This window comes from Trematomus bernacchii, unplaced genomic scaffold, assembly GCF_902827165.1.
Source record: "Trematomus bernacchii unplaced genomic scaffold, fTreBer1.1, whole genome shotgun sequence".
NCBI classification, from domain to species: Eukaryota; Metazoa; Chordata; class Actinopteri; order Perciformes; family Nototheniidae; genus Trematomus; species Trematomus bernacchii.
Genome location: NW_022987654.1, coordinates 1,964,993 through 1,987,440, shown reverse-complemented (window position 1 = coordinate 1,987,440; position 22,448 = coordinate 1,964,993). Strand labels below are relative to the sequence as shown.

At 40.2% G+C, this 22,448-nt stretch overlaps 1 protein-coding gene and 1 long non-coding RNA gene across 3 annotated transcripts in view; one reads left to right on the top strand and one right to left on the bottom strand.

Annotated features, from left to right (window-relative positions):
- Positions 1 to 5,159: 5,159 nt before the first annotated feature.
- On the bottom strand, positions 5,160 to 22,441 carry LOC117486499. Its single transcript, XR_004556279.1, has 3 exons — positions 22,354 to 22,441; positions 6,053 to 6,159; positions 5,160 to 5,815 (listed from the first exon to the last, which is right to left on the bottom strand). It is a non-coding gene; the product is annotated as an uncharacterized LOC117486499 (long non-coding RNA).
- The window catches only part of LOC117486498 (histone deacetylase 7-like), a 42,248-nt gene continuing 35,938 nt past the window's right edge, over positions 16,139 to 22,448 (top strand). For both annotated transcript variants that reach the window (XM_034134965.1, XM_034134967.1), the window contains exon 1: positions 16,139 to 16,222. In XM_034134965.1, the coding sequence (XP_033990856.1) occupies positions 16,204 to 16,222 (19 nt within the window). In that variant the 5' untranslated portion in view covers positions 16,139 to 16,203. The remainder of the gene's footprint in view (positions 16,223 to 22,448) is intronic.

The window sequence follows — 22,448 nt, the reverse complement described above, 5'->3', positions numbered from 1 at the left end:
AAACCGGTCTGAAAATGAGCTAATCAGATTTTGGCCACTTTATGATGTCATAACGATTTTTTGGCTTGTGTAACCATTTGCAAATAACCAACCAAGGTAACCCCCCACCACCTTATCACCTGAATCTCCTCCTAGAGCACCATTGTGTTCTTTTTAACCAAATATCTCAGAGGGGCGTGGGGAGTGGCTCCTTATTTTCATCTAAAGTAACAGACCCAGAATCAGCACTTTTGAAACGGGGCTGAAACAGAGGGGTTTATGGGATGTTACAATGCACGATCTGTTTGGTATTTCGAGCCAAACACTTCAGAGACACGTTTTGTATATATCTGAGACCTATAATATATTGATGAAAAACAGTATAATAGGGGACCTTTAAGATATCTATCAACATCAGATGCAATAAATCTGGTTGCCATGTTGTTGATATGTACCTCCATGGTTATGGTTCCTGAGGACACAGTGCAGAGGAGCACTTTGTGGAGTGAATGCAGCTGCGAAGAAGGAACAACCTGAGAGACTTTGTGGCAGTAGGAGAAGAGGGAGGTGTGTTTGCGCTCCACTTGGTACTGTTAGCACGGTCTTTGCTCTGTAGTACGCCATCCTTCCCTTGTCCCTCTTACCCCCCCCCCTCTGTCATTTCCCCCTATACCCTCTCCTCCTGTCCTAAAGTCTGCTCCCTTCATCATTCCCTGCCGATGTTTGGTCTAACAAGGGGAATCTAGGAGAAATAAAAATCCTCAGTATCCATGCAATGCTGCTTTTATCTGGAGCGTCACCAAGTTGCGTGTTGTTGACGCAACATGATGCAGGCATCGTCCAAAAGTCAGCCCGCAGCGGCGCGACAAGCCTCATTGAAATATTGTGTCATTGAAACGCAACTTAGTGGTGCTTATTGGGGAAAATACTTTCAGATCGTAGTATCATATTAACGGAGCAACTACTCACTTTGGTGAATTTTTAAACCAAGTTTATTTTGTATTCATGTCAAACTGCTTCAGGTAAACACTGAATGAAATAAGTGAATTTTTATTGATTAGTGAATACTGAGGAACAATGTCGCCATGGTCACACCTGCCCACCCCAAGCTGTGTGCCATATTAAAACCCTGTTAATGCAGGGAAGGTGTTAATGAAGCGGGCTTCAGATGTTCCCCAGTGTAATTCGAATGAGAAAGTTGCCCAAGTGTGAGATTGGCCTCTTAAATAGTAGTATGAAATTAGCAATGTATATTGATCTTCTCTAAGGAGTCACATTTGAAATTGGCATTGTATTCTCACCCTGTATTGTGAACCCAAATATTGCCACATTGAATTAAAATGCCTGATCCAACAAAAGCACTTAACGTATTGCTTATAACACATGCATACTTATGAATCTATTAGCCATAAACTGCCTGTGTAGGTCAGCATGGTATGGCTCCAATTATCAAATAAAAGTTGCCACCTCAATTCTAATGTAATTGCAATTTATCTTTTGCCTCTTTTTTTTCAAAGATCTTCTTTTTCTATTATAAATTGGTGTTTATGTAATGTTATTTGTCAGATGTTTTGCAAATCAAAAATAAACAGTTGTACATAGCAGTGGGCTTCTGTGTGATTTGTTTTGAATGTATATACAGTACATCTTTCATATATGTGTCTAGATATCAATTAAATACAGCTTGTGGATATTGCTCATCAGATGCTGCTTACTGTCTCTGAACAGCTCTTTAAGGTACAGTATAGTGATGGAAAAAACAAGTGTGCTAGAAAATATTCAAGTACACACCGAACAACAGTAACAAAGGATATCTGATAGCGTGTGCCACTGAAACACTTTCTGAACACGTTTCATATTTATTGTGAGGAAATGGGAGAAAGGATGTGAATACCTTCACCTGACCATGTGCACTATGTTTGCAAAGAAATCCAATTTAAGACAAAAGCAGAACTTCATTCATCTCAAAGGTAGCATAATATATTCAAGATGTCTTTTTTTTTTCTGGAAAATATGGCTTATAATGATCTAATTGAATAAAGTTCTCTAAGATGTGCATCTGTTACTGTATGTATGATCCCAAACATAATTTTTCTGTTGTTGAAACTGAATTGTCATCGAGTATAAAAAGGTTATAGATATGACATTCTATGGATGATTGATCTTATTTTTGAATTGTATTTGTGCCTTTATTGAATTAACAAAATTGAGCTCAAACACTCAATGAGCGGAGATACACGTAGGTGGACAATAACACACAACACAGTCCCCTGCCCACACAAAGGGACACTGCAGTTTAGGTCAGTGCATTAACCCTTGGTCCGCCAAAATACCCAAAACATGTTGAAACTGAAAATATTGGATGTTTGTCTTCCTATAAATCAGAAATACACTTATATTTTTCCTTTAAATTATCTCCTTTTTAAAGTGTTATTTGACTATAACATGTGGCCACCAGAGGGCACTGTCTCTTATTAAATGGGCCTTGACCCATGACCTCTCTGATTCAAAACTGGCAGCAGTCAGAAACAGTTAATTTCATTTAGGTCACTAAGGACAACCTCACCACAATGTTGTGTGTGTGACAGTGCTGGTTAACACACACACACACACACACACACACACACACCGCACAAAGCAGCCTTGCATGAAGATATATCTGACATATGTTCAATATGTCGGAAAAGATTGGAGTTCACCTCAGCTCACCTCTCTGGCTGCCTGTGTATGAAGCAAGATTGCACCAGTGGTGATATGCAGGAGGAACACATAAAAGGTTATCAGAGAAATCCAGTCATTGCGCGACAGTTAGTTGTCAGCCCTGGTACGGAGCAGAGGAGAGGCTTTAGCCTGCTGATAAGGTTGCGCTCGTGCGCTCTGCTGAGCCGTTGCGTCTGTGCACGAGGTTAGATGGAGGAAAGAGAGGCTCTGGTTGCAGCAAAAACCCTTAGGTGAGGGTTTCTGCCTGCTTTATCTCAAAACAGGGCAAGGAGAAACTGAACACCCTGTACTTTTCCACAGGGGATGTATCTCTGGCTGTGCATTACCTCCCATTGATACTAAGCATTACTGACAAGAAGCAGTCTTAGACATCATCAGGTGTGTGAAGTTGAACATCAATTTCAGCACGTCGTCCATACTGTATGTGAAATGGTTCTAGTAATGAAGCAGGCCACATTGTGTTCATGTTATTCTGTTTTTCAATCAAAAGGCACTGATTTGCACACGTTTGCCCTCTATAACCTGGCTGTCTGCATATTCATTTCAATCTCAGTTTTCCTTCTGCTGATTGAAATGAGTTCCTTAACATTTTGGCTTATAGCTGAATAAATCCATATGTCCTTTAAGGATTCAGTTATAAATATTTCAATACAATTAATTGGCCAGGGGACAAATGTGCGATGTGAAAGGGATTGATAGTCTTCAGTGCCCCTCAGCACTACAGAGCACTTTAGCCCCTTTCAGCTCATTGTTTTGATTTTAGGCAAATGTACAGTTTTAATCCCATCAGCTTTTTTCCCAGCAACAGCAGGCAGCTGCTTTAGAAGAAAAGGCTCTAAAAACCTTCTGCTCACAACATGCCAAGTGTTCAAGAGCAGGTGAATAAAGTGAGAGAATAGCATGTGAGCATTCAGAAGCTATTTCCATTTCTGAAATATATTGGACTGTTTATTTCTGTGTCTTAGTTTCTCTTATACATTGCCTTGTGTTTTGTATGCTGCTGCAATGCAAACATGTCCCAAATTGGGATCAATAAAGTACCTATCTCTCTATCTATCTAAAAATCCGGATTATTTCCTTCAGGAGTTGCTGTAGTCTAAAATAGAGCTACAAGTGGAGTGAATGTTAGACATTGGGCATTCTCTGTGTGGACACAATACATTGTGAATGTCACTTTGGATTGCCAGAAGTGTTCAAATACAGCTTTTGCCACAACAGCTTTATAAGGTGGTAATATGTCAGAGCTTTGTTTACAGCTTGTTTAGACACTCTGTGTTGCTTTAAAGTTATAAATACTCAACTTAATGTGATTCCAGATTCCAAAATCCAAACATGTCAAGAGAGTCACAATTACATAGTATATAATGTGACAAAAGACGTGATTAAAAAGAATGCACTAAGTCCAAGTTGAATTTGTACTCTGGTTGTTGTGTGTACCAGACTCTGCTCTCAGTGAACAACAGGGTCACACCGGGACAACTTCTAAGAATGACTTCGTTTTAGGGTGAGGCAGAGACTAGTCTTTGTGAGTACCAGATAAAGACGTCCACACACACATATATACACACTGCAGTGTACAAGCACAATTGGGTGTACTTCAAATTCATTTATTTCTGTCAATGCGGGTAAAAATACTAACGGGCGCTGTCCTCATATTATCAGATTGATACTGCAGCACATGTGCAGACTGATGATAGACAGTGAGTAGGTGGTGGAAGGAGTATTGAAAGGTTTCGCTAAAGTTACAATCTTAAAGATCTTTGTTTTCTTCCCTTTGGCGGCAACCTTTACAAAAACATATAATTGCAAGTGTGTTTTGGGAACTCTTCTTCCAGAGATCGTGATTTCTCCAGGGAATGCCACCATTACATTACATTGCATTTAGCTGACGCTTTTATCCAAAGCGACTTACAATAAGTGCATTCGACCAAGAAGATACAAACTTGAAGAAAAACAGAATCATATAATCAGGTTTCATAGAGCCAAAACATTTCAAGTGCTACTCAACTAGCTTTAGATAAGCCAGTCCTTTATTAGTATATAAGTGCTTTGTTAGTTGCTCGAAGTGGAGTCGAAAGAGATGAGTTTTCAGTCTGCGCCGGAACATGTGTAGGCTTTCTGCTGTCCTGATGTCAATGGGGAGCTCATTCCACCATTTTGGAGCCAGGATAGCAAACCGACGTGTTTTTGCTGATGGGAACTTGGGTCCCCCTCGCAGTGCGGGTGCAGCGAGCCGTTTGGCTGATGCAGAGCGGAGTGCACGTGCTGGGGTGTATGGTTTAATCCATGTCCTGGATTATCTAGGCCCTTTTTGTTTTGTTTTATGTATACATGTCACACTGTAGGACTGCAGAAAACGATATTTTGATATTTCTGGATGTATAACACATGTAGAATTTTTGACAATAAAGCTGACTTTGACTTTGAAGGGCCAGATCCATTCGCAGCATGGTACGCTAGTACCAGTGTCTTGAAGTGGATTTTAGCCACCAAAACCAATCAATCAAACCAACGTAGATTTATTTAAATGAAAATCTTCAAGATGAGTGTTACACCACAGTTTAAAAATACTGTTACAAGTTATAGAGCTGCAATCAAATATGGATAAAGCACAACAAATGTAAAGGTAAAAAATGTATCATTCAGAATTCCCCATTTAACAATATATGATATTATTGTATTATCATTATTGATGCAGTAATGAGTATATCACTTTAATGTTGCAGCAGAAAGGTTTGTTTTTTAAACTACTTCTTAATAGGAATGTGAATATGCAAAGTAAAGTTGTGATAATAAACATTTAGTGTAGTAAAAAGTAGAAAATCTGCTTCCAAACTGAAGTGGAGAAAAAGTCTAAAGTATCATAAAATGGTAAAGTACAATAAACTCAAATAGTACACAAGTGTTACATTCCACTTCTGCGTCAGACTGTGTATGAAATGTAACTGTGTGTGTTTTACTCAGAATGACCCTGGCATAATGAGAAGTGTTTTATTTTTGCGCTCCAGCTCGGGGTAAGTCTGTTCGGTTGGCCCAGAGCCGCCTGCAGAGGGATGTCAGTTGTGACTTTCCAGTTATAACAAGGGCGTGTTGTTTTCTGTGAGCATATCTCGTTCTGTGTGTGAGACAGAGAGAGAGTTTTATTTCAAACTAAACAGTCAGTCACGATGAGAAGACAAACAACCAGGACGATGCAGTGTGATCCGTAATGTGAACGCCTGTGAGCCTGCAGGGCGAAAGAGAGAAGACCCCTTTTTCCCTCTTTTCTATTGATTCTGTGCCCACTTATCTAGATTGGACGTTAGATTCCCTTTTATGCAAGTCATGCAGATGTCATTAGGGTTAAACCCACCATGTGGTTTTCGGTTCAGAATGTGAGGAACGCTTGCACGGCCCCTGGATGTTTCTCCGCTCTCAGGTGCTCCATGGGGCAAAATAACAAACTCTGCTCTCACGGAGCTGAAGGTGGAGACAGAGAGAAAATACATACGTCAATAAACCAGCGTTTAAACCAGCGTTTAATCAGATGTAACATCAGGAGGCGTTAGTCACTCCTTTACTGTTAACGGTAGCATGCTAAGACTGACTAATAACTGTATGGTATGTTATTACAAAGCTGGGTGATTCATGTGGAACAGGAGGAACATTTTTATGTTAATTACACATTTCCATTCTCTTTCTGAGCTGGATATTGTTCAAAAGAGGAAAGAAAAACATCTTAGTTTTTATAAGATTTCTGTTATTCTAGTGCCCTCCCGACTTTCCAGGAAAAAGGAAGAGGGCAGAGCTGGAAGAAGCAGAGGAAGCGTTCTTGGAAAATAATGGCTGTGGAGTCGCATTAACAGCCAAACATTTCCTCCGTCTTTTCCTGTGCCCTATATTTATACTCTGAGTGAAACACACACACGCACACACGCACACACACACACACACACACACACACACGCACACACACACACACACGCACGCACGCACACACACACACACACACACACACACACACACACACACACATACCGCTGTGTTGTTTATTCACTCTCCAGCCACTTTAGTCATGTGGTTCCTATAACAGTCCTGATTTCATTATACATGGAGTTTGCTTGAAAGTTGGAAGAAATGCCTTTTTTATCGCCTACTTACTTACATTGCAGTTTACAGTCATTGTAAGTTAAATATACATTTGTGTAAAGTAAAAAATAACTTATAACTTATTAACATTCATCCAAAACACACACTTTGTTTTTGTGTGAGCAATTTGTCTGAACACCATTATTGTTTTATGAAGGTTTTTTTAACTCTTTGCTTTGAACCCTATTGTTTTGCATGTTATTTAGAGTTCAAGGAGTCCACACGGCAACACATATTACTGTATAGTGAGCTGAATAAGGTTGCTTTGCTCTATTGGTTTAAGATATCACATGCTTTTTTGCTTTACTAAACTTCCAAGTCATTTTATTGTGTTTACCAGCTGTGGTGGTCATAAAGTAAACGGTTATTTTGTGGGGTTTTTGTAATTATTGAGTGTTCTTGTATTTTAATGTGTTATTTTATACCTATATTTCGATCTTACTGTGTGTACACACATATTTTGAGATTGACAATAAAGTTGACTTTGACTTTTGACTTTTGAAAACAAATAATACAAATAAAAGGTCTCTGGTTTCATTCTCTTTTTACTGGGAAAATCTGAAAGTGAACTCCATTCGCTGAGCCCTTGAGGAAGGAATTTAAACAGCATTAGACTGAATGCACCAGACTTGAATGTGTGTATCTGTGAAATCAGAAGTAGAACGTTGCCATAAAAACAACTGATGTGCACAGCAGAACATTTGTGGATAAATAAAGGTCGTGAAAAGGAGGTTATAAAGGCAAAACAGTTTCTGTAAAATCCTGAGTGAGAAAGCTTCTGAATTACACACTGAAAGGTGTCAGCTGTTTTTCTTACAACATTAACGCTGGTAAAGAAATGGATGAAGAGAATCACCTCATATTCGACGATCATCTCAGCATCTTTTGCTGTTTTGTTATTTAGTGCAGCCTGGTGTCAAATATTCTCTGTAGAACCAACATTAGTTTTTACCTATAGTCAGAAAACCAGAGCAGGTCTGGCACCTATTAGATGTTTCAAACTGGTGTGAAAGTTCTTCGTGTTAAATCAAATGAAACTGAGAACACGGGTCAGTAAGAATCTTTTGAGATTGCTGCAAAGTTCAACAGCTTTTAAATTCACATGGTTACTTTCCACCGCTGATTTACAACATCATGATATTCTACACAGATAAGTGTAGCTGGTCATCTGTCTTCCAACGCATCGCTATATCTAACCTGTACACACCTCATGTAATGTGGACGATGAGAATTAGGTCGTTTTTCTATATCCTAACCCTGAGATTAGGATAAACTGTGTTGTATGTTGAACATATTGTAAAGCCCATTAAAGAACAATTGTGTTTATGATCTATATAAATAAAATATCAGACAAATTAGAAAGCACAGTTTGTCCAATACTTTGGTTAACGACTAAATTCTTACAAAACTACTGACATTACGGCTAATTAGCTAGATAGCATGCTAACATACTAAACTAAGATGGTGAATATATAAATCATTTTATCTACTAAATATTATTGTCTTAGCATGGTAATTGTGAGCATGTCAACATGGTGTGTGTGTGTGTGTGTGTGTGTGTGTGTGTGTGTGTGTGTGTGTGTGTGTGTGTTTGTGCGTGCGTGCGTGCGTGTGTGTGTGTGTGTGTGTTAGAGAGAGAGAGAGAGACAGAGAGAATATGATGTTAAATGTCATTGTGTGGCGCTCGAGCCGAGTGTCTCTGTGGTTTCCTGCACATTTAACATCTCAGGCTTTACACAGACATGTGTGTAGCACAGAAGATATTGCCGTAAAATAAGCCACATGTCATATAATGAACCGCTTTGTGGATGAGCCAAAGAGTACGTTTCATATTAAAGTGGGCTGCTACTGTAGGTGTGCCGGTGTGTTCAGGTGCTTTTGGGTTTTCTGCAGAGTGACGTTGGCCATAGAAAGCAGGTCATTTTAAAAGTTGTAATGTTGATAAAGTAGTGATGCATCTATGCTGTGGATGTGTGCCATGTGAGTGTATGTATAATGTGATGTGAAACATGGGCTATGCTCTCAGTCACATACAGTTTGAATGTGTGTGTGTGTGTGTGTGTGTGTGTGTGTGTGTGTGCGTGTGCGTGTGTGTGTGTGTGTGTGTGTGTGTGTGTGTGTGTGTGTGTGTGTGTGTGTGTAAAGTGAGCAGATCTTGAAGCTGTGTATTCACACCTCTGCTGCGAGGCATTTTCTCAGTAAAAACCACAGAGAGTGTTTCTGATCACAGCTGGAGGCAGGGGGACACCTGGCGGCCTCCTCGGCAGCCCTGTGGTCAACCTGGCCTACATACAACCGAGAGAGACAGTAAACACATCTGACGGGGGGGGGGGGGGGGGAATATTGGCTGCATAAAGTCAGTATTATGGACAAAACACGAGTGGGGCGTTTTTTCTTTTTCTTAAAAGCCATTTGGGGAACAGCGCTGCAATGCAGGGAAAAGCCCAAAAATTCACGAATGATGTCTTTAAACTTGGCATTACTTAAACTGCACTTGTTCAAAAACTTCTAAAGTGTAGGGTGAAGGGTGAAGGGATTATTTCAGTTTTGACTGCAATCCTACATATTTTTAAGTCAAAGAATAAGAGTTAAAAAACAATAGAAGGAATTCACTGCTCCACTGAGTGTTGGAGTCTCATTTAAACTGAAGCACTGACTTCAAGCATAATGTGTTTGTGTGTGAATGTGCATTTGTTTATTATTGTGTTTGTGTGTCTATTCAGATTCTATCTGCAATTTCAACTTTCTTCCAAAATCCATACACTTGTAATAACTTACTTCATTGTTTCATCTGGTTCTAGTGGAAACCTGAACATGACATTGACATACATTCTTACCATTAAAGTTCACCTATCATGCTTTTTGTAGGCAATAGCATAGGTCTCAGATATATAAAAATATATAAAAAACATGTCTATGAAGTGTTTTGCTCACAATACCAAACACATCACCCATTCTTTCCATGCCTCATATCCCTCTATTTCACTTCCTGTTTCAAAAGTGCTGATTTGGGTATAAAGCTTTAAAAAAATTAAAGGATTGATACAAAATAAAAAAGGAGGGGGCTGAGCTCATGCGGGACCCGGCAGCTACTGTCTAAACTAAATTCTGCCGTGATGAAACACCATATCATGGATTATCAAGGATTCTTTCTGAAACAGTATGGAGCTCAAAGGCTTTCTCTCTTGCCAGCTTCTTCACACACATGCTCTCCAGTACAGGTTAGCTCTGAGTGTTAGCGATGCTAATGTAAACACCGACCATATTACGTCCAAAACAGTCGGGCATTGTTTCTGATAGCAACGTTTCTGATAGTGCCGTGGGTCTACATTTCCGATATTACGTCATATCGGATGCAAATCTGGATCAGCTCCGTTGTTCCCCCGTTTTTAGAGATTTGGGTACGGAGGAAAAGAGAGAGGGTTTTATTTTCTGATGCTGCGTGAGTTCTCCGACACACCGGGGACACATATTTATGTATAAAAGACATCAAAAAGTGCATTTTGCATGATACTGTAGGTCCCCTTTAATTGTTGCAAGCCGCCAATTTTCACATGCAACAAATACTCAGATACATACAGAACAACATGAGCATTTATTTGCAGCAACTTATGAATGTAAGTCCTACATTTATATTCTTTCAGCCCCGCTTTATTCTCTATTAACTCCTGAGGAAAATACGTATCTGGCTACATTTAGCTAACTATGCTAATCTGCTGTTTGGTGCTTTGCAGGTAGAGCGCTTTTATCACTGAAAACTACTGTTTAGGCCAAAAACAGCCAAGTAATACTTTGACCATGCACTGTTAACACTGAAGGTGTATGTACAAATATAATATACCAGTGTAGAAATGATGGAATATTGTATACAACATTTTTGTATTTGTGTACAGAGAAAAACTGATACATATCCGATGATGATGAAGTCGTTTTTCTGAGCTTTTATTTTTACAATTTCTCATGCATCTATTGTAATATTTCATTTGTCTAACTTTCACATAACATAAAAAAACGAAAGAGTGGTGTCAACAATGAAAATGTCAAGTATTAAGGTTAAAAGACAGACATGAGACAGTACAGGCGGCTAATGTGTATTTGTGTGAGTTTGTGCATGTGTGTTGTGGTGACGGTAAAGGGGGGGGGGGGGCTGCATTTCCGCCAGCACACAGGTGCAGCGTGATATGTAGACCCTGAACAGGCTTGATCTCATACACACACACACACACCAAATAAAAAAAACTTCAGATGCTGCGATAAGTGTCATCTCCAACCACGGCGACGGTGGTCTCTTCAGTAGAGATACGAAAGTGAGTGAGAGGATTTCACAAGAATTAAAAAAAACTCTCTAAACAGTGTGTTAGAAAGATCCAGCGGTGTGTTGATGCCATGTATCAACCATTTCTGGAGCAACACAAAGACAGGAAAAATAAATGAAGTCTAAATCTGAGCCAGAGCCTCTGCACATCTGTGTTGTGTGCATGCATGATTGTGCATGTTTGTATCTACATTACATGTGTGGCAGTGCGGCTGTATCTCATGATTGTTTGTGGTTTGTGCTGTGCTGTTTCTTTCCCTCCTTTTGACTCTCCCTTTGCAGTGTGAACGTGGAACCAAAACGCAGCTCGTATTCTCCAAAAATGGGAGCGGCACAATGCAGATTCTTTTTTTGGCATTAAAATACAGACTGCGAGTCAGCGATACAAAAACATAACTCACAGATGTATATTTTGGCCGGGTCTCCCTTCAAATAGGTGGTTAAGCAGCTCATAAAAGTGTTGAGGTGTAAATTCATGTGGATAAGCATGTAGTTAAGGATCAGACATGTTTCCATGGTCCAGCTTTAACATTATGAGGATGTAGCATGGAGCCAAAACCAAGTGCCCAGTACCCTCTTAGCCAGAGTGACTTCATGTTATTTAGCCAGGGTGACTTCATGGTATTTCCACTACCTCCACACACACACACACACACACACACACACACACACACACACACACACACACACACACACACACACACACACACACACACACACACACACACACACACACACACACACACACACACACACACACACACACACACACACACACACACACACACACACACACACGAGGGATCTGCAATTTGTCGTCCTTGCATTGGTCTTTCAGCCTCGAGTTCCCAAGGCCGTTTCTTTACAGAGAGCCCACTTAATCAGAGGCGCATCCACCCAACAGCCGAGTGTTTTCTGCAACAGCTGAGCTAAACATCTGCCGGGACGCTCTGGGTTTGATTTAGACCAATGTTTGACACACACCGATAAATTTGTTGATTCCACTTCCAGAAACGTCCACCCTCTTTTCATACTGTAACTCCCAAGTATGTTTTTCCCCCCTTTTTTTTCCCTCAGCTCTTCTGCGGCTGTACCTCGCCCCTCTTCTGTGAATCAACTACCCCCCCCCCCCCCCCCCCCTCTATACAGCTGTTCCCCTGCCTCATGTTGCACATTCTTTCATTCTTTAGGGCTCTGGCTGTCAGGGACCCATTACTCTCCTTCCTGCTGTGTGTGTGTGTGTGTGTGTGTGTGTGTGTGTGTGTGTGTGTGTGTGTGTGTGTGTGTGTGTGTGTGTGTGTGTGAGAGAGTGTGAGAGAGTGTGTGAGAGAGAGAGAGAGGGAAAGAGGCAATGTAACATTTTCAGACAGACCTCTGAAAGACAGAGCACAGCTGCATAGAACAGAGCCTCCTGACACACACACACACACGCACACGCACACGCACACGCACACGCACACGCACACACACACACACACACACACACACACACACACACACACACACACACACACACACTCCCCCAGCTGTTTGCCTCTCGCCAATTACTGCGTTCTCTGCTTGTCCTGTCCCCCCCGGTCCCATAAGCACCTTCCTACTCCCGCTATTTTTAGCCTGAGAGACGGGGGGGCTCCTTCACGGCCTAATCACGGCATCCACCGTGCAACCGCTGCCTTCATATTTTCACCGCTCAACCACCCCCTCCTTTGTCTCCCACGCTTCAAACTTCCCTCTCCGTCCTCCACATCTCTTGGCCACAGGCTCAGGTAATATACTTGGGAATTCTAAACAAAGGAAAAGTGCAACAGAAAAACAGGCACCAGGCCGACAAACAACAAAGCAATTAGCCAGTGTTTGGTCTGCTGGAACAACCGTGACCTTTCAGGAAACCCCCCCTTCCTGTGAGAGACGGCCGGCCCGCAGCACAACAGCCAGCATTCTTGGAAGTGTGTGAGCGCTTTCTTCAGGAGGTCACCACGACTTATCGATGTCGACCTTTTGTGGTCTAGACAGCAACAGTTGCTTTGTTTGTTGTTTTGCTATTGAACCCTTTTAAATGTAATATAAAGAGACGGGAAAAAAGGATGACTGTATTTGTAATATTGTTTGTATAAAGGAAAAGTCTGGTGGCATTCTGTTTTTTGTTTTTTTTAAACAAATCCAATAAAAGATGAACTAAAAAACGAACAACATTTTGTTCTTTAGTTAAGTCGTGATATAGCATCCTTTAAGCCCCAGACCTACATTGTTTCCCAACAAAATTATAAATAAATATAGAAACTTAACAAAAGGTGATTAGTCTCACATTCAAAAATGACAAAGACACTATGGTTGATTTTGACTAGATCCCAAATACTCACAAGAAGACCACACATGTGTTAAATACAATAAGGTTTAAGAAAGATTTTGTAGAAAAAAAGCATAGCACAGTAGACTCTGGGCTTTACATGTGATTATTTGACTAAAACAAAAATATAAAATATCAGAAACCATCGTTTTTTTTTTGGACAGATGTCGTCTAACATTTGGAGAATTTGTTTTACTATTTTTAGACCTGGATCTAATAGCTTTTAGCAATTAAAAAAAACGGTTGTGCAGAAAAGGTATGTTTATATTTCTCTAAAAACGAAATAATATTTTGGTTTTGTCAAACTCAGGAATCCACACTATTTCAAAAACATTTAACACTTCAAATGCTACCAGAAGGTGACAATAAGGTAACTATATAATATTTTCATATAATATAGTCATCCCTGTTCACTTTTTCTGGCAAATGCCATGATGGGCAATCATAAAGGAGGTTTTCAGTATGTCCTCTTCTTGTGATCCGTCACTACTGCTCTGGCAGACAAAGGCTCCCCCTCTCCTACCGCTTCTCCTCACGCTACTCTTTGGGGAGCTCTAACAGCCTGCATGCACCTCACGTTTCCAGATGATGCATTGTATTCCTCAAGGACTCCTAACCTGCTTCTTATCAGATTTCACGTCTTTTCTGTCTCCTTTTCCTCTGTGCTCCAAAAGGAACAGGTTACATATTTGTATCAACCCAGCCCCAGACTTGTGAGTGTTCCAAACTCCCTTTGATTACACCAGATTGTAAAGAATTTGTGTCCACAGGGGTTTCAAAATGAGTTTATCTACTGCAGATTGTTTCTTTTATGCATAATAAAACCCACATGCTCTCATGTTGGCTAAGTTGACATTCTGGGAAGTTTCTGAAACACATGACGAAAGCTTTTCTTTACACTCAATAAATACTTGTTTGAAGAAGCAGAACATGCTACCACTGAAGTTCTAGAAACAAACATCAATGTGTTGCCTTTAAGTTTTTCTTCACAATCACAATCCTCCTCTCTTCATAGAGTTTGTTTGAGGAGAAACCGAGTCACGCTAACCTCAGAATCCCTCTCACTTGCCACGAGGATAAAGGGTCATAACCCCCAAACATGGGTTTCCTTTGGTCAGTATGTTTTCCCAAAGGATGAAGTTACATCTGAACCAGCAAGCTAATCCATAGCGCGGTATCTGAGGCGGCCAGACCACACAGCAGTTGAGGTCAGGAGGGTTGTCGACCTCTTTAGCTACATTTCTCTCGGACAGACAGAGGGAAGTGCACTCAGGTTAATTTAACTAAACAGGACTAATGTTTGTTGAAACTGCTGTCTGCTGCCTGCTTCTGCCCTGTTATGTCTGTCTGTGGCATGTAATGTCTGCTGAAAGGTTTACGGTGGGTCAGATGAAAGATACGTTGATTTGATAAGAGCAAACATGTTGATGGTATGGATCATTTGATAATAAGAGGACAGGAAACACATTCAATGACATGAATGTATTCCAAAGAGTGTATTCCCATCACCATTTATTTTTTTTTTATTGTAAAAAAGTCTGAAACATCACTATTTAAAATGATTGCAATATAGGAATTTGAAAATGTTACTTATTGGATTGAAAGTTAAGCACATTAACTAAAGGGAGATATGTATTCAGTGTGTTTGTTTGAAATGACTTGTGTTCTGACTGATACGAAGTTGAAAAACCGAATGTCAAAAATGACTTTTCTATCCTGTTCATCACATACTAAAAATAATTTCAGTGAACATTTTTTTGAACCAAAACATCCAACATTCCCTGGTTCCAGCTGCTCGAACATGAGAATCGGATATCCCACCTGCTGAAACTATTTACAAAAAGTCTCATAAATTCCCACGTTAATTCAATCCAACTAAATAAGTAAATAATCCATACTTAAAGAAGAAAAAATAATATATGATATAATGGTTTGTTTCGTCTGTCTTCGTGTTAAAAATCTTTAGAGCCATTTTCAACTCACAATCACACATTTCTAGCTACATAGCTGGTGTGAATTGGTGCAACTGCTATGGTGTCAAATCAAAGAAGACAGTGGGGAACACCAACAACAGACCTTGCTTTGTAGATCTGTGTTTGCAGTGTTATTGGTCTGCCTTTGACAAGCTATATGTGTACCATTGTGTCTTTTAACATTTGTAATGCTTGATGCAGCTTTCTTTATTTCGGTCCTATGTACTTTATGCATCCTAAGGCAACACTTCCTGCTATTGTCTTTTTAGACACAAGCGACTACATAATCTGTCTTTCTATCCGACACACAAGATACCCCCCCCCCCCCCCCTCTCCCCTCCATCCCCGGCGCTTCTGGTGCAGGGGCAGCACTGACAAAAAGTAACATGGGGCTGATAGGGCAGAGCAACTGTGTCTCTTCTGAGAGGGAGAATAAGGGGGAGTGATTAAGTGTGTGGGAGAGAGAGAGAGAGAAAGAGAGAGAGAAGGAGAGAGAGAGAGAAAGAAGGAGAGAGAGAGAAGGAGAGAGACAGAGGGCTCACATGAGAGGAAGTGCCAGACACAGTAAAGTCAGAGGGTTGACTGTGACTCTCAGTGTCAGTGCATAGCCGGGCTGCCGCACCACTCCCCTGTCAGAGCAGGATCTATCTCACCCCCCCCCCCCCCCCCCCCCCCCCACCCCCCACCCCGAGGACCGCGGCCTCTGTGACGGACTGGCCTGTTGACGGACCCCTCTTTGGATGTCAGCACCCACAACTGGTAGGCAAATGTTCACATCATATATCAATCTGTGAAAACGTGTTAAGATGTGCTGTGATGACTGAATAGGAAGTTTGGCATCTTGTATGTATTATATTTTAAAGAGAGGATTTTAGAAGTTTAGCTGCTGAGGAAAAAGTGTTGTATCTTTTTGTTGCTTTGGTTCATCCTCACTGTGACTATCGGCAGATGGTCAGTTTTTGTTTTGCTTCATTTAAGATGTGTTTGGGTTTGTTCAAGTGAAGCTGCTACACTTTACATTCCTATATCTGCAAATCACATACTGTAGACATATAAAATGTGCAAGAAGAAACATTGTGGTCAGCAACAGCGAGGAAAAAGGAAATAACTGTAGCTCATTTTTGGGGGTTTTATTTGTTTGGTTTTCAAAGTGTCCTTTCTCAGGACGGGGAAGGGGAGAAAATTGGAAACAGACCCACCCACCCTGGAGAGCTAGTCTGTCCAGAAAAAGTATGAAAGTGCAAAGAATGAGGGAGACACACAACAACAGTCCCTCACTGTAATACTAAGTTAGACGGATCAAAGAGACGGAAATGAGAAAGAGTATTTGCCCAGAAAAATGTAAAGATGTGACACAGTGAGAGTTGCTGTCACAACAGCGGCTGTCCTCTGTGCTGATGGACCTTTAGGCAAGTACAGCAACAATTGAAAAAAATGTTGATGTGCCTGAGTTTTAAATCTTATTTGTGCATTTTTGCCCAGGACACATTTTTGTATAGAAGTCTGGACAAGCCCTATGCATCACATCAGTACTGCCACATGCTTTACACATTCTTGGTCAATCTCATTATAAAGTAACTCAAAGGGAAGAAGAGTCTGCTGCAGGTTTAGTTTTTCACCGCTCCTTCCTTGTTTTTGTGCTCTGTACATAAATCTTCCTGCATAAGATGAAATGCTGGCCTCAGCCTCTCTCGCCCAAAACACGAAACTTTTGCTCTATTTTTACTCTTGGTGCTGCTCCATTTTTAGACACTTGTGTACGTGGTTTGTTGGGCTATAAATTAGACTGTAACTCCTCTCTCTGAAAAATAATAGGAGTATAATGATAACATTCGTGGTTTATTTAGCCTGTGGTGATGAACACAGATATCTGTTTTAGGGAGTTTTAAACTGATACAAAAACGGAGAGATTCCACCCCATCAAAAACATACATACAGTTTGAGATGTTTTCTAGAAAATCAACCTTCAAGCATGATCAATCTAAGATTATCTCATAATCATTTTAACATATTTGCCAATCGCAATATGATAACTGAAGGAATCTTTAATTATATCACGGGAGAAAAAATAAACGTCCAACGTGGAAAATCAGTCACAGCAGCAAAGCTGTAAAAATGTCTTGATGAACTTGATGGTCGATATAGCTGTCATTGTGATAAATCATCGGACTGAGTTTGTTTGGTTTGTGAAGGTCGAGGGGCAGCAGGTTAAGAGGCCACAGAGCGCTGGGAGTGGCCCTCAGGGACGTAACTCTCACTCTGTCAGGGTCACTGATCACACTGCGTCTCACAGTGAATCAAGACACTGTGTCTTTTGGGCACAGGGATTAGAAACAATGTTGTGTGTTTCAATGCTGTGACATCAATCTTGCATACTTAAAGCCTAACCAAAAGTTTTGATAAATATCATATTAGAATTTTTTATTTTAAACATCTAAATGATAAAACTACAAACCGAAACGTACACCACTGACAACTTTATCCAAAAATATCCAATCAATCAAAAACTTAAATGCATCTTTGCTTTCTGGCACCAAAATGACTGCATTTGTAATTGTTCTAGCACATTTTCCAAATTGCTTAGCCAGTACAGTAATCAGGATTTATAGTCAAATCTTGACGACCCAAAAAAGTTCACCCCTCGGTTCTTAAGACCGTTCTTTATCACAGCAATGGCTGACAACTGAGGTCAAGTGAGCGCTGTAAAGGAATTTAAAAAGGATCTCCAAATATGTGGTTGACAGTAAGTTCACTTCCTTTTCTTACACCTGAACAAGCAGTTTAGATAACAATCGATATATGCAGTCATTTATTTGTGTTCCCCTTGTGGAAAATTGCAAGAATCCGCTGGATATGAAATGTAACTGCTATTGGGAAGTTTAATTGTACAGGAAAAAACGTCCAACATTTTTTTGAGGGGATGAAGAGATTTATAGTGACAACAACAACAACTATACAGCGATGGAAACCCCTTTTAGAAGGAAGTATAAAGTTAATGTTAATGATACGTTGTGCCTTTTACTACATTCCTTTACATAATCACCCCATGCATTATATATGGCACTCTACTTGTTGCAAATGTATACTTTCTCTCATTAAATGTCTGGATGTTTTAGAAAATAAAAGTTCTCAATGTATCTACAGCCCAATAAAGAATGTACATTGTAAGGAGATTTCAAAATGAGCATTCACTTCACAGCGGTTTCAGTGAAATCGTCACCTTTCAGGTTTTTCAGTTTGACATGTAATTTAGAGATTCGCCACAAACCTTTTCAAAGGGGTACACGCTGTTCTCAACTCTTATGTTTTGACCTTTTTCCACACGTGTGCACACAGGAGTGTGAAGGCGTCGTAAAGCAACACTTTCCAGCATCACAGTCAGTTTCCAGAGAAACTAGGCGAGTGCTGAATGCTATGTATCCCCTCTGTGGGTTGACTCTGCTTTGCTGTTTGGAATGGAAAGGCTTTAGAGAGCTCGCACCGCAGCGAGCGGCCTCCAGCGCCTTCTCGCTTCAAAGTCACCTCACAGCTGCCAACAGGAGCTTCGCGTGGCCTACCTGCTCACGTGAAATGTTCTTTTAAGCAAAGTTAAAGAACTTCACAACCACTGTTTTACATGCGTAATGGAGCATTTTTTCTTTTATGGATACAACAAGGCAATGATCTGTAGATTCATAGTTTGGTTGAATGTCTTTTCTCTTTTAATCATTCAACTATAGGGATTTAAAGCTGGATACACTGCTATTTTTGGCCATTTTGGGGGAGTGGAACAACATTGATAGATTATTTCCTTTGAAAGTGTTTGTGTTTCTGGTGTCCTCCAACAACTGAGGGATTTGGCTCTTCAGCAGCTTAATGCTTCACCATGCTGCTTTGTGCTTGGAAAGCTGAGTACAGTTATACTGTATCTACTGAGATCAATCCTGAGCTTGTCCACACAATACAATAAATTGACTTGCAATGATTGGTCTACCTATTGATCATTTTGAAACAGATGCCCTGCTTTTCAGTTTTATTTTAAAGTACACTGAATTTCTTTGAGCTACATGACAATAACTAGGCATTTTTTACTTTCTTCTGACAAAATCAATGAATTGCTGTACAGTAATCTAGAAAATAAATCGATAATGAAAACAACCATGTGTTACTTGCAGGCCAAAAAATCTGCCTTATCAGGTTTGATTAGTGCAGCGAAAGTGGCAGTAAAAGCAAAACAATGAGCTTAAAAAAAACCCTAAAGAGATCAACAGATTTAATTGTGGTTGTGTTATGTATTTCCGTGTGCACTTCTTAATTTGCGATATGTGTGTGCATGTGAGGTAGTATGACCCGCTGCATAGTAAATAACACATTCTTGAATGCGGAGCCTCCACCTGATACCAGGAAATGTGTTTGACTGATAACTCCACACATTCCAGGGGTCACAAAAATGTACCTTGGCACTTCCGTCATTGACTCCAATATCCCCCACATTAGCCACATTAAGCTGTGTAAAGATCAGAGCGAAACAAATACTCTTACATGTGTCATTGCGGCTCTGGAGCCATGCCTGATGTGCATCTTAACTATTCGTGCCCTAGCCTTTTTTTACTCCCTAATCACTTTCTCACTATCATTTCCCTGACTCCCTCCTTTTCTTTCACTTTTCTTGGCAATTTGCCCTGCAACTGCTGCTCCCTCCATCACCGTATTGCCTGACTGCATTCCTCTCATTCCTACTGGCTTCCTGTGACTGGAAGAGGAGTGAGTCGTACTGGCCACAAAACTCCACCTTTGAGTCCTACCCATGTATGCCATATATGTGTCTTTTCCATTCTTCACTGTTCTGGCTTTCCATTTAAAAAAATCTAAAAATTGCATCTCTATAAGCGTCTGGTGATAAAGCCTTGAGGATGACTTTACCACAGCATATTGTTCGCTTTCACTGAGCGGTCTCATGACTGGCCTTCTCTCTGTCTGAGTTAGTCACACAGATCCAAATGATCACAAGCTGACTGCGCTAAGGACACAGAAACAGTACAGAAATAGTGTAATGCATCAAGAAAAGAATGAGCGTCTGACAATGACCTGTTACCAGAAACACAAATGTTGGTGCGGAGTTCATCAGTGAATTTTTTATAAAAACAGTGACCACTCAGAAGTCCTATTGTTCATTATTCTGTACATTTTTTGCAAAAAAATGTTTTTCGTGGCAGATTTCATTGTAAACATTTCTGAATGACTCATTGTGAAACTTTCCCATTTTTGTATCAAAATGTCAACAGGGCTGCATTTTATAATCAGATATCAGGCACTTTAAATATTTGTATCCAAATGTGTTAGTACAGCATTTAATAGAGACATGTATGGATAGGGACAATTTATTTAATGACTTATTGACGAGAATGATTGAAGGTTGATTATGGCTGATGAATTTATTCGTAGAGGCCATAAAAAAGCAATCTCTCAAATATAATCTGTTTAAAATGGGAAAGAAACTTAAGCAGCAACAGATACCAAGCTCTCTCTACATCTGCAAATAGAGGAAACTCTGTTTTAAGCATGTGCAGTTGAAAATGGGAGATCTGCTATGAAATTCAATTTGCTTTTACGTATCACAAATGATTCAGGACACAGACACTTGGCCCTGCCAAGAAGAGCACAAGGGAAAAGACATACTGTTGTTGAAATTAAACTCAGTTATGTTGACAGCCTTTTTCTAACTAAGGCCATCATTCTCCCCTTAGCTACACAATTGTAACTGAACAACAGTTTAGTCATTGACAGGACATGCCTGAGTCACATGAAATAAAAACTGGCTCAGCTTTACTGGTTGGTATGTCCCAGATTGGTTTATCTTGATGGATCGAATGATTTAGATAGTGGATTTGTCCACAAGCGCGATGAGGAAACTGTGAGAAACAGTGAGAGTTTAGTTTGGGAGAGGACATGTGAGGAGTGGCATCACTGTCTGAATTAAGAGTTGTTGCAGGCGTTTGTACGTCCCAAATAGATTATGACTTTTTTGTTGACACTGACTCGAAAACTTGCCTTTGGCTTTACAAAGTGGTTAGAGCCAGAAATAAAGATACCGGAAAATCAGGAAAAAGGCAAATTACTTTTTACTTTCTCTTAGGTTTTGAGGGCTCTGCAACCCCGTCCTGCACAATGAAATTTACTTTTTTTGTAAAGTGGATTTATAGAATTATATGTAAAGCCTATGACCGAATATGCACATGTCTTTTAACTATGTTGTGTTTCATCTGGATTTATTTATATTTCTGGCCTTTTTCCCTTAAAAGTATCCTGTCTGATCCCATAAAAGTGTCCTAAAGATACACACTACATTGCTGTAAAACACACAGCCAAAAGCAATTCAAATGTCAACTCATCTACTGTTTCGACCTTAAAGTTTACCATCAACAAGATGGCACAAGTGATAGGGATAATACTCAAAGTGCTATTTACTTGCTCCTTTTTCACTGACCTCTTTTATATGCTCCTCCTCACTATGATTCGTTTTTTATCTATTTGTATGTGTCTTTCTCCAGGTTCTAAGCAACTGTAACTACATAGGCCTACACCAGGTCACTTGGGAATTTCAAAGGATCAAAACTCTACTGCCTTATATTTATCCATAACAATACATCATATTTTCTCAAATAAATATAGGCGTAGCAGCAGAGTAAAACAATCCTGTAATGTTTCCCTTTGAAAAGCAATGGAGGAGAAATATAAAGTGGTATTGGAGATAGGTCTGTTCAAATTTGCACTTTAGAACAGTAGCCTACTTGAGACTTCAGTAAATGTACCTAGAAAACACACACACACACACACACACACACACACACACACACACACACACACACACACACACACACACACACACAAAGAGAGAGCATCCCTCTTACCCAGCTGAGTTCAGCAGATGGAGCCCTCGCACAGCTTCACACAGGCGGATGAGAGTGACTCTCGGCTGGTCTATCTGCAGTTTCACCTCCGTCGT